The 13,728-nt window shown below is 41.6% G+C and overlaps 1 protein-coding gene across 1 annotated transcript in view; it reads right to left on the bottom strand.

Annotated features, from left to right (window-relative positions):
• Positions 1-577: 577 nt before the first annotated feature.
• The window catches only part of LOC106813588 (homeobox protein PKNOX2-like), a gene marked incomplete at its 3' end in the record, with an annotated part of 18,021 nt that continues 4,870 nt past the window's right edge, over positions 578-13,728 (bottom strand). The window contains 7 exon segments of the mRNA XM_014817764.1: positions 578-686; positions 1,132-1,302; positions 1,460-1,549; positions 8,111-8,224; positions 10,004-10,054; positions 10,690-10,864; positions 11,751-11,875. Coding sequence (XP_014673250.1) covers positions 578-686; positions 1,132-1,302; positions 1,460-1,549; positions 8,111-8,224; positions 10,004-10,054; positions 10,690-10,812 — 658 coding nt within the window.

Below are 13,728 nucleotides of genomic sequence, written 5' to 3'. Positions count from 1 at the left end.
CCAACTTAACTAGTAAGTATCATCAACTTAACTAGTAAGTATCATCAACTTAACTAGTAAGTATCATCAACTTAACTAGTAAGTATCATCAACTTAACTAGTAAGTATCATCAACTTAACTAGTAAGTATCATCAATTTAACTAGTAAGTATCATCAACTTAACTAACGAGAAAGCACAGAATATTTTCAATTTTTAATGTGATCCACTCTCAATTCTGACTTCAGCAAAAAATGAATATGCTTGAAAATAACTACATATATGATTATGAATATATGTCAGTTTATGATAGTGAAGCAAGTAATTCAGTCTCAATTTACTAGTAAAAAATATGTCAAAGACGTATATTTCTCAGTTAGTCCACCAGACCAATGACACCTCAAAAAATAACCTGCATTTTCCTCGACTCCCAGACTTTCTCATGTTGGAAACTTTTTTTTAACAAGTCTCAACAACAATACCATTAAATCATTGACTTCACGAAATTTAAAAAAAAACCAAAACCACTGAAAAAATGACAAGGTTAATCACTTTTAACTCCTTCATTGCGAACCCGTCATTGAGGCATGGACACTCACTGAGCGCAGTAACGTTACTGTTGTTGTCCAGCGTCTGTGCGGCGTTCGATGACGTTCCTATCTGCGAGATCGGCGTACTGCCCTGTATAACTTGCGGCGCCGTCTGAATCTACGAGAACACACGGTAAAATCGTGACTACGCGGTGCCGACTGCAGATCGCGACAACGATTCGGTGTTATTGATCATTGATTATTGATTAACGCTAAACTAACGTGTTGCTGCTTTGTGGCACAGTACAGCAATTACGTGCCGGCACGGCAAGATTATGCCATGGTACGACAAAATTATGCCATGGTACGGCAAGATTATGCCACGGTACGGCAAGATTATGCCACGGTACGGCAAGATTATGCCACAGTACAACAAAATTATGCCATGGTACAACAAAATTATGCCACGGCACGACAAAATTATGCCACAGCACGACAAAGTTATGCCACGGCACGATTACCCCTCGCTACGACAAAATTACACCTCAGTACGACAAGCATCATAAAAAGGACCATACTAGCAAATCAACATAGAAACATGTCGTCACGGAGCGCAACACTACCTGTATCGGTTGAGCAACAATTCCTTGCGGAGTCTGCACCATCTGATAGACCGTGCCACCGGAGACGATCTGTCCTTGGTTGATCGTTGCCACGGACACGGTCGGCTGCTGTATCACAACGCTCGCGCTGCTCGTCTGTGGAGCCGTCGCCGCTGTTGCCGTCGACAACGGCTGCAAGCGCGCACAGAAAATTAGAATGCTGTTTCCTCGTAACCATAGCTTAATTGTCGCTCAAACGGGAAGAGTAAAAGACTGAAACTCGGAAATTGCATGCCGCAGGGATCATACAAGTGGCCCGAGCTTGACTACAGGTTGGAGAGATACCTACCGGCAGAACTGGTGTGGTTGCATTCAACTCTTCTTGCAGACAATTTGGAAGGTAGTCTGGCCTAAAGATGTTCTCGTTTTGAAAGTGTGTCTGTAAATGTAAAACATCAACCTCTTCAGTTTAACGATCTATTTATTCATCACCTTGTTCATATTAAGAATCTCAATCACCTTTTATCATCAAAACTATCAACAAGAGCCGCAGAGCGTCTGGGCTCATCTGAGGTCTGTTGCTACGATTATAAACGTAAAATTTCAGTCGTGCGTAGTACCACATTTGTTAGGCGCAGATATGCAGACACGCAGTTGCGTACACATCATTGTTACACACATATATATACATGAGATAAAATAGAATAGTGTGATGCACCTTTGCACTGCTGGCTTTGTGTTTGTGGGTTTCGTCTTCTTGGACTTGGAGTTGGGTTCTGGGTTACTGGCGTCCAGCATGGGCTGAAGTATTCGCCGCCTCGCATTTATAAACCTGTAAAAACATGCCGCATACACAGTCACAATGTCACAGTGGGAAAGAACCAAGCAACAACCGATCGCAACTGACATCAAGCGAAGAAAGTGGAGGTGGATTGGCCACACCTTACGCAAATCTAGAGACTCTATCGCCAAACAAGCACTGGCGTGGAACCCACAAGGTCAAAGGGGAAGGAGCTGTCTGAAAACCACATGGAGGTCGGTCGAAGCCGAAATCAAAGCCGAGGGACACACCTGGGACACCATCAGACAACTCGCCCAACATCGAGTCAGATGGCTGTTGTGGTATCTCATCAGCAGTAATCTGCGAACACTGATTATGATTTGGTAGCCATCTTTCAAGTGCTTTATTTCTCATATCACTCCGCCGCCGCAGCCTCATCACCTATCCACATAGTACTACCACAATAGCGAGGATTCATCAGTGGCCTATGCTCCACCCGGGAGCCATGAGCGTCTCTGACTGACTGACTGACAGTGACACAGTCACAATACTGCAGCAGCATAGGTCTAGCTATATGATACTTACCTGTCCGTCTGCCCCCTGCTTGCCTAACCTAACCACACACCCAACCCACCCAAACCACCTAGTTACCCTATGGCTAGATGCAGAAAACTTATTAGAAGTGAACGAGTCACCTGTAATACTGGCAACATTGAATCTCGGTGAAACAGGATTGCTTCACTAAGTCACCCCAAATGCTAATTTAAAATACAAAATTTAAATAGACACATATATCAAGTGTTTGTCGGTGATAACGATGAAACTTGAAATGATAAATATTTCGGTGGCATCCGCTATCACAGCCACATCACACTTATAACAGAATAGATGCAGAAAATACACAGACGTGAAGACGTTGTTTGTCATACTGCTCTCACATATACCATCTCTGTGAAATAGGATCGCTTTGAAACTAATAATTCTTCACACACCTGACGACCTCAAATGATAACGAGAGCTTTTGCGTGCGCTGATTGCAAATGAAAATGTGAAAGAGCCTGAAGGGTGTTTGCTTAGACCCATTACAGATTATTAAAGTAAGGGAAAACTGAGCCGATTTTTCCTCGTGTCTACACGTCAGCCCTTTGGCATTTAGTGCATACGGTGTTCGACTATACAGCGAGTGTTCTTTCTGACGAGAGCAAACCAACTCACCAGTTATTCACTTGCAGAATGCTCAGGTTGGTCTGACCTGCGATTTGTCGTTTCTCATCCTCGGTGGGGTAGGGATGCTGAAAGAACGGAAACGCATCACAACCCACATCCACGTCTCCCAGCAATGTGTGAAAGTTAGTATACCCTCTAACTGCCTCTACCATACCTGATTTACACCGTCCCCATCTATCCACGCAGCAGACCCGACACCTTCCCATCCCCACCGTCACCCGCCGAATTCTCGCCCCCGAGCTCGGCCCGTAAATTCTCGCGCATTCGTCACCGGAGACTTACATCGACCTGCGTCAGCTGAGCCCCAGCGATCATCTGTATCTCCTGGAAGTTGGGCGCTCCCGTCGTCTGAGTGACTATGGGAACCATAGTGATGCCCGCTGGCGTCGGCTGCTGCTGCATCGTCGTCGTCGGCGGCGACGTACCTCACCACATCTACTCTAAAACTGACAACAGCAGAATCAATCGGCTGTGCGCGGGGCAGAGACTGGGTCCTCGCTGGTCACCACGAGAGTGTTTATTACTACGTGCAGATTCCGGGAAGATTTCTTTTAGCAATAATAGTTGCTGAGTAACTATTCAGTGGCGTATCCAGCATAGGGCAGAGCCGGTGTACGCCCCCCCCCCTCCCCCCGTTTGCAGGCCCAGAAAAAAAATCATGAAAAATGTTTTAAACCCTAAATTGTAGGGTTGAGTCTATAGGGCTGAGATAGTGTCATCAGACATCAGAATTTGGCCCACGGTATGCATCAGATTGCAGGAAAATGGCTTTTAACTATTTCAAAATTTCCGGGGGGAGCATGCCCCCAGACCCCCCTAGCGCTGGCGTGCCTCCAGGTACATTTCGCCCCCCTGTTCATCCATTTCTGAATATGGCCCTGCTATTGCACTACACTGTGATATCATAAGGTGATATAAGTTATGGAGCCTGTAACAAAGATATCTGTCATATTGTCAGAGGACAATCGTGTGTCAGCTCTTTTACAATTATACTAACTATTAATATTCTTTATTTTTTATTGCATATAATTTAAATACAAGTACATGTACTGAATACAGTCATTTTAATGGAGAAAAAAATCTAGAAGAATCAAGAAAAAAAATCAAGAAAGCAATTGCTTTTATGCAAATGTTTAAAGCTATTAAAATACTATAATTTCCTGTAATATTTGCTGTATCACTAGCGAAAAGAAATTGCACATGTAAGTTGAGGATTTTAGTAACTTGTGGATCACAAGGGAAAATTATTAACTAATAGACTCGCAGCAATCACAATAATTTACCTACGGACTTCATAGATGTGTCTGATTAATGGTGAAACAGCTGCTTACTCATCAATCACATACAGTATAACAAACATTTGTAACAGTGCGTCCATTTGCTTTTACATAAATTGAATAATTTTCACTAATGAATGTAAAACAATGCAAGTAAACAGGTAAATGCAGGGAAGTTTCGGAGACCCTACTGTATTAACCCAAACAATTTTAGATCAACAATATATTAATTGTATTTTACTTTTACTTTTATAATGTGTCATCATAATTTCATTTATTGCAATTTAATTTTAATTTAATTAACCCAACAGACCAAACACAGTAATAATGAATATTTATAAACAATCGTTAACTTTTTCAATAACAATTAATAAAAGGAACGAGTGGTAAACAGAGTAAACGGTGAGTTAACGGGAATTAAGGTTGTTAAAACGGTTAACAATAGATTAAAAATTCTTTCCAGAAAAGCCAAGTATTTAAACACGGCATGTAAAAGATTATACTAGTTTCTGCCCTAATTCAATGTCATTTTGACTATGCAAGCAGTATATGGTACAGCAGTCTCATAAAGTGCACAAGTGCTAAGCTGCAAGTGTGTCAAAATAAAGCCATTAGATGTGTTCTCAACCTAGGTACTAGAGCACACATAGGGGCTAAAGAGTTCAAGGCTATAAATTGGGTACCTGTAGAGTTCAGGGTAATGCAACTGAAGGTCAATTTAGGGTTTTTTTAATATTACATAATCTCAGCCCACAGTATATATGACAGAAGGTTTCATGTTAACGTCAGAAGTCCATAGTTTCAATACAATGGAAGGTGAGATGTCTATTTTTAAACCGAGGGTGGGAAGCAGTGGGAAAAACTCTTTTACTTATACTGCAATTGAAGCTTGGAACTCTCTACCACAGCAAGTTAGGACAAATTCTGTTTATTCTAGTTTTAAGTATAGTGTTAAAAAATGTCTGATGGAAAAGGTAGAAACATTTAGAGGCAGAGGAGTATGATTTTCGCTAAAAGAATTCGGTTGAAATTAGGCATAAGAAAAGTTTGTATCGTATTATGAAAATGTACAATTGTATGACCGGTTAAAACTACAAATTTGTATATTTCAATAGTTAGTGCTGATAGTAGTGTAATTGCATGTTAGATTCAAGGCATAGCAAAACAAGGACCACAATGTAAATAAGTGTGTTAGACTGTTAGTCATGCTTTTTGTGTATATATCCTTGGTAGTTATCCAATTTTATGAATTCAGAATTTTATTGTAAAAGTATGCTATGTATTGTATATGATGGATAATTAATTGCCTAAATAAATTTTAAAATTTTAAAAATTTAAAATAAATGATAACAGATTGATAATAATACTATATTTATTACATTTATTATTACTAATCATAATACTATTATGCAAGGAACTAATAATATGGAATTGGAAATAACAAACTACTGTAGTCTGTACACTCTTTTTTAGTGTCTAGGCCTACTGTACGCTATCATGTAATATTGGCAGGAGACTGTTGTTATCTTACATTATACTGCCGGTACGTCACTTTCAAATAACGAAAATATAGCATGATATTATTCATTTCAATTAAATCAACAATGCTAAATCATGTACGTACGTCCGCTATACGTGAAAACATTAAATACACTACAAAACTGTCTTATGATTATTAATACTATACGTGATAATATAGCATGCAATATCGGTGTTCGCGAGCAAAGCCCATGTTCTGTGTATGTATGTCGTCGCGCAACAAAGTGCATGTACGAAGAATTTACCTCGACGGAAACAACATATCTTTTGCACGCTTAGCCATCAAATACAATAAATCATTTCGTGCACGTAACTAAACCATAGCAGTACGGGACGCGATAAATTATGAGATTTCCACAGCCCGAGAGCTGAGTCTCTATATTTACGGACAGATCTGACACTTGACTGGCACCTACCTTGCTGTCTATCTTCGTCAAAAATGGCGGACTGCAATTATCAGGCGACGGCTGCCCCTCCCGTCACTGCTGAGTGACGTCACGCGTGCATTTTTCTTCGCTTCTTTCTAATCCGTTTATGTAAGAAAATCAATTGAAATTCTGGCGCGACGGTGACTTTAGACCGTTCTCGAACCGTTTTCGCCAACACAGCCCAACGAGACGAAAATTTAGTCACGGCATCGCTTATAATGGCGCGGAATAGAGAAGGCCTGGGATTGCGAGATCGGAAAGGGAGGGATGAGGCTGATGACGTCACCTATGCCAAATCAATTAGGGATGGAGGGGCTTGTCATGGAACAAAACGCACGAGTCCTTTCGTATGGAGTCGGAGTTGTCTATCACGGACTGTCATACGAACCTGATCGAGCAGTGGGTTGCCCCCAGCTAACTCCACGGTCAATTAGGGTTATGGCTGCATGCGGCAGCAGTGTTTGCTGCATGGATCAGTCGAGGTTTATAAGAACAATTTTCCTGCTAACGTGCTGTATGATGTATTGCGCCTGAAACTATGCATGCGTCTACTGGGCGCTTTACACACACATAGTCTGCAATATTTTTTTAATGAAGATCGATTCTTGTTAAGCAAGCAATTCTATCTCAGTGAAAACCCCTTATTTAATAATAAAGTCGATTAAGTTGCTGAAAATTGTGAAATTTCTCATTGATTTCTGGCTGCATTAGGAATCTAATTTATGTAATTTTTACAGTGCATATCATGTGGAACGGATCTCGGTATTCTCACGAAATAACTTCAACCAGATAGAAACACTTGAGATTTATAATTTGGGTGTCTGGGCATAAATTTATCATTCAGACGTTCATTCAAATGTGACAGCAGTTGGTATTGTACATATATCATGTGGCATAATGAACTATATTTCAACTATGTGTGTATGCATAGTGTTACACAATATGTGCAACATGTATTACTATGATATACATGTTATATGTATAAATAGAATAATCCATATATGGATTATATTATAATATATATATATATATATATATATAATATACAATTTATATTGTATTGGATTGTATTATTATTGTCTATATATATATATAGGTATATATATATATTCATAATGTGAATTTAAAAAATGAAAGTATTATTAATGTCATAAATAATGTTAAATTTATATGCAAAATTCAGCAACTTATGCGAAAAGACGTGGAATGCTACAATACAATAAAAAGATTATTCAAATTCTGCTGGGAAAAATGATTTCAGACAAAACCCTGTAAGTTTTACATATATGCGTACCGTACGCACTTCACTGTTCGTAGACCAATATCGAAATGTAAATCAACAGTTTGCCCAGGAGGAAGGGAAATATTGATCGATATAACCCTTTCATCTATAGAAATTAACAATGCACCAATATAGCGCTATATAAGTTGCACATAATTAGAGATCTAGGTCAGTTAGAACTCTCTCTCTCTCTCTCTCTCTCTCTCTCTCTCTCTTTCTCTACTCGTTTTGACGATCCCCCCCCAATGTGCCGAATATCGTGACCGTACGTCGAGCGGTTAAGATTTGTGCCCAACTGTTGACGGACGCACGGACGCTCGGACGCTCGGACGCACGGACGGACGGACGATCAAGCGATTCTACAAGCTGCATCTGACTATGTCAGATGAGCTAAAAACACATGAGTAGAGTAAAACAAGTATTAGATTACCAACGGTACAAACTGCACAGATGCTATTCTCCGTACCTGCATTTTGGTTTTTAATACACCGATGTATCTGTTACAAAAGTCCTTGCATAGTTCATTGACTTTCTCTAGCTCCAGTAAGTGTATACGCAACACCTGTATTGCTTTCACCATCTGCAACGGCAAACAAATACGCTCACAGAACACGGTTGAGAATTATTTCTTAGAGATTCTTCTGGATATTCATAGAAAACTGCATCTGAAAAAATTCAGTGCAGGTAGATTCTAGGGCTGTAACGATCCACCGAAATTGAATCGGATCGCGATTCTCTTCCTTCGATCCGATCCTCGATATTTTTCCCCGCATTTTCGATTTCACTTCGATACCACTTTTTTCCTCCAATAGATGGCGGCACTACGCTATATACTGTGGAGTGTTACTCACCAATGTTACTCAGCGACTGTGCAGTGTATATATTATACTCTCTAGACTCTCTAGTCTATTCACCATTTAGTATTCATTGGCAATTTCTAATAATTTATTATTGCAAAATAATGAAAATATAAAAAATAAGATAACATTTCAATATTTTGGGAATCGAATTGAAGGAATCGAATCGAAGGAATCGAATCGAGAGGCTAATATCGAGAACCGGATCGAATCGAGAGGCTAATATCGAGAACCGGATCGAATCGAGAGGCTTGTGTATCGTTACAGCCCTACTAGATTCGTACATCGAGCTTGTCTCTGTGACATACAAGAAATGTAATAATTGCACGTAACACCACCTGTACGATGACTAATCCATGAAAAACATCAACAGAATGTTAATTACGCACGCCCGTGATAACAGGTCACATGTTCACCGAAACAGTGAAACACACGTAACACGGATAACATACTCAACACAAACCAAAAATGAAGGTCGACCAAAATCGAACTCAGAACTTAAAAAACAAATCGAACATAATCGAACATAATCGCCGAGCCCCGTACACGTGGCTGCACTCTGACGCATCGCCAAACAACACCATCCACTCCGGCTGGTTTACACTCACAGTCCTACGTCTATCCAACACACAAAGCCCTGGTGGCTTCATGACAAACACCCCCCCCCCCACCCCGCGCGCTCACGACAGTTGCCAGAATGGCGCGACATACGACGAACGTCCGGGATGCAGATGCAGTACATGCCTCGGGGAATTTGCCGGCGGGCCGACATATCGTTACGATCGGTGAACACTCGACTCATCACTAGCGTGCATACACACACACACACACGCACGCACGCGCGCGCACGCACGCACGCACACACACACACACACACACACACACACATCCAGGTGAGACAGACCGGCAAGGGTTACAAAATCTCATGCAGTGCAATAGGTGTGACGGCTGTGCAGCCTAACCCGTCTACAACGGCTAACCACTGCAGAGTAGCCTCCATCTGCCGAGGATGAACAATCGAAGGGAACAAGCTAAACGATACACGACAAGAGTTTCTACACCAGTTTAGCCATTTATACCCAAGCATTTTTTTCCCCTCGTCAACCATGAGCTAGCGGCCTCACACGGGTCTGTGTTCACTAGTTCAGAACGTAGAAAACCCCGATTTACGCTTAACGGTTAGACAAACCAACCCTTCACAGAAATTCCACTAAATCATCAGGTCATGCACACAATATGCAGAGATGACCGCAGATGCACGACAAGAATCCGTTACCACGACGACGGAAGGCGGGAAAAACAGTCTCAAAGCTCGTCTACGTAATTAAACGATCGATGTTAATTAAGCGCTGCGTCCTGCACCCTCCCCTCGCCCCCCACTAGGCATTCCTGCTAGCAACTGCGAGCGATGAGTGCGCTGCGAAGCACCAACGCGCGTGACTGTCGCGCGCACGCTGGCGCCCCCTGACGCTGGCCGCACGCTAACCGCTTAGTTCGCTTACCAGGGTGTCGCCTTCAGGGTCACCACTGAAGATTTGCTCCCTCTCCTGCTGCTTGCGTACATACAAATATCGAAACGGAAGAAACTTTTACTATACACAGGTCTGACGGAGGTCGTCGAACGAAGAAGAGGAAGCTCGGCTGAGAAAGCTCACGGGGAGTTAAGAGAGAGAAAGAGAGGGGGGCCCTGCACTAGGTGCACTTTTCACGATGTATTTGCTAAAGTGTAAAGAAGCTGAACTTAGATTTACAAAACCTACCACGTAGTAATGTTGAAATGCCGACGCTTGCTGACAATAGTTACAGTAAGTCAACTTATAGTATTGTGACATAATAGTAGGAGTTACATAAGTGTTATATAATAGTATTGCGTAACTTGCGCAATAGTAAACACAGCAACACCATCAAAGTGATACACTTACACAGCTATACGTGTAGCCGGTAATTTATGTATTCTGCAACATGTATCATATGCACTTAACCTACGTATGTTATATTCAAACAGCACAATGTGCACGTTTTACATACAATTTCTCACGCAAATGCAAACCTTCTCGTTCCACTTCACTTCGACAGTCGTACGTAACCGCTCACTCTCCCATAAATCTACCTCCCCCCATCCTCGCTTCACCACACGATCGATCGCCCACCACCCCCTCCCCCCGGTCCCGTCGCTAGCGCCACCTACCAGCGCATCCAGTTCGGGGTCGCTCTCGCTGAAGAAGGGTTTGCGGTCCTGCTCCTGCTTCTGAACGAACGCCTGGATGTCGACGGAGAACGTGTCGGCCGTCGTCGGTTCACACGTCTGCATCGCGTGTTCACACTTCTCAAAGATGAGCGCCAGCAGCGGAAACAGCGGGTGCCTGCAACGACGGTCACCGTGGAAACGAGGTGCGCGCAACGACGGTCACCGCGGAAACGAGGTGCGCGCAACGACGGTCACCGCGGAAACGAGGTGCGTGCAACGACGGTCACCGCGGAAACGAGGTGCGTGCAACGACATTCGCCACGGAAACGAGGTGCGCGCAACGACGGTCACCGCGGAAACGAGGTGCGCGCAATGACGGTCACCGTGGAAACGAGGTGTGTGCAACGGCAGTTACCGTGGCGATGATGTGCGTGCAGTAACTGTAGCAAAGAGGTGCATGCAACAGCAGGTACCGTAGCAACAAGGTGTGCAGACGAAGTGACCTATCAGGCAAAGAAGCCACGATTAACCCATATATGGGCATCTGCGGCCCCTAGCTTCTGCTAAGCAATCGGGATTAGAAATACAGCAGAAAGATGACAAATCCACATGACGAGCATTAGCACGAAAATTATAAAAGGGCAGCAAATCAGAAAACCCCATAACGTTGAAGAATTTAAATGAAGCAACACGATTAATTGAGCATGGGAATAACAAGTGTGATCAACCGCCACAACGCCATTAAAAAGCAATGAAAAGAAGTTGGAAAGCACTAAATCCACGGGTAAATGCGTGTGAAACTGTGCGATGGGTCACTATAGGGAACTACTTACTGATGATTGTAAATATGCTCGAAAAATGTAAAGGTGATGAAACCATTGATGACAGATAAGAGTCATCAATAACAGATGACTATAGTCACCAATAAGCAATGTCTTTTGAACTTTAGGGTGTTCTAAACTTTAAACTTTCTGCAATGAATTTCTCATTTGTAAAATACGTAATCAGGAATAGCTGCTAACATCAATCCGATCATAATTTTTTTTTTGCACTTTACATACCTATAAACAGCCTTTTTCTGCTCTTCTAACTGTTGACTCTGTGTTGTCACGTCGCCAGGTGACGTCAAAACCTGATTTGACACGTCAGGTGATGTCTGTGCCACCTGTACAACTACAGGTGTACCCTGGATGAATACAAAGTAGATACGGTATTACTGAAGGTATAGTATACCTGAACACGGTGTGAGCTAGGGTCCCTATATACAGAGAGTTGCGCCAACTCAGGATTTGACTCCATGTTGTTTCCAAATGGATCCACACCGCTGCCGCTTAAGTACAGCGCTGTATGGATACGCTGTAAGGATCACTAACCTAAAAACATAGCAGTACGGGACGCGATAAATATTGAGATTTCACAGCCCGAGAGCTGAGTCTCTATATTTACGGACAGATCTGACACTTGACTGGCACCTACTGCTGTCTATCTTCGTCAAAATGGCGGACTGCAATTATCAGGCGACGGCTGCCCCTCCCGTCACTGCTGAGTGACGTCACCGCGTGCATTTTTCTTCGCTTCTTTCTAATCCGTTTATGTAAGAAAATCAATGTGAAATTCTGGCGCGACGGTGACTTTAGACGCGTTCTCGAACCGTTTCGCCAACACAGCCCAACGAGACGAAAATTTAGTCACGGCATCGTTTATTAATGGCGCGGAATAGAGAAGGCCTGGATTCCGAGATCGGAAAGGAGGGATGAGGCTGATGACGTCACCTATGCCAAATCAATTAGGATGGAGGGCTTGTCATGGAACAAAACGCACGAGTCCTTTCGTATGGAGTCGGAGTTTCTATCACGGACTGTCAACGAACCTGATCGAGCAGTGGGTTGCCCCCGCTAACTCCACGGTCAATTAGGGTTATGGCTGCATGCGGCAGCAGTGTTTGCTGCATGGATCGTCGAGGTTTATAAGAACAATTTTCCTGCTAACGTGCTGTATATGATGTGCGCCTGAAATATGCATGGCGTCTACTGGGCGCTTTCCACACATATTCGCAATATTTTTTTTAATGAAGACGATTTCTGTTAAGCAAGCAATTCTATCTCAGTGAAAACCCCTTATTAATAATAAAGTCGATTAAGTGCTGAAAATTGTGAAATTTTCTCATTGATTTCTGGCTGCATTAGGAATCTAATTTATGTAATTTTACAGTGCATATCATGTGAACGGATCTCGTATTTCACGAAATAACTTCAACCAGTATAGAAACACTTGAGATTTGATAATTTGGGTGTCTGCATGGGCATAAATTTATCATTCAGACGTTCATTCAACATGTGACAGCAGTTGGTATTGTCAATATATCATGTGGCATAATGAACTATATTTCAACTATGTGTGTATGCATAGTGTTACACAATATGTGCAACATGTATTACTATGATATACATGTTATAGTATAAATAGAATAATCCATATATGGATTATATTTTAATATATATATATATATAATATAATATACAATTTATATTGTATTGGATTGTATATTATTGTCTATATATATATATATATATATATAATATTCATATGTGAATTTAAAAAATGAAAGTATTATTAATTTCATAAATATGTTAAATTTATATGCAAAATCAGCAACTTATGCGAAAAGACGTGGAATGCTACAATACAATTAAAAAGATTATTCAAATTCTGCTGGAAAAATGTTTCAGACAAAACCCTGTAAGTTTTACATATATGCGTACCGTACGCACTTCACTGTTCGTAGACCAATATCGAAATGTAAATCAACAGTTTGCCCAGGAGGAAGGAAATATTGATCGATATAACCCTTTCATCTATAGAAATTAACAATGCACCAAATAGCGCTATATAATGTTGCACATAATTAGAGATCTAGGTCAGTTAGAACTCTCTCTCTCTCTCTCTCTCTCTCTCCTCTCTCTCTCTCTCTCCTCTCTCTCTATATATAATAATATATAATATACGATATATATATATATATATATTATATATATCATA

This window comes from Priapulus caudatus, unplaced genomic scaffold (assembly GCF_000485595.1).
Source record: "Priapulus caudatus unplaced genomic scaffold, Priapulus_caudatus-5.0.1 Scaffold796, whole genome shotgun sequence".
Lineage (NCBI taxonomy): Eukaryota > Metazoa > Priapulida > Priapulimorpha > Priapulimorphida > Priapulidae > Priapulus > Priapulus caudatus.
The sequence above is the reverse complement of the archived record's forward strand: the minus strand, read 5'-3'. Positions and strand labels throughout refer to the sequence as shown.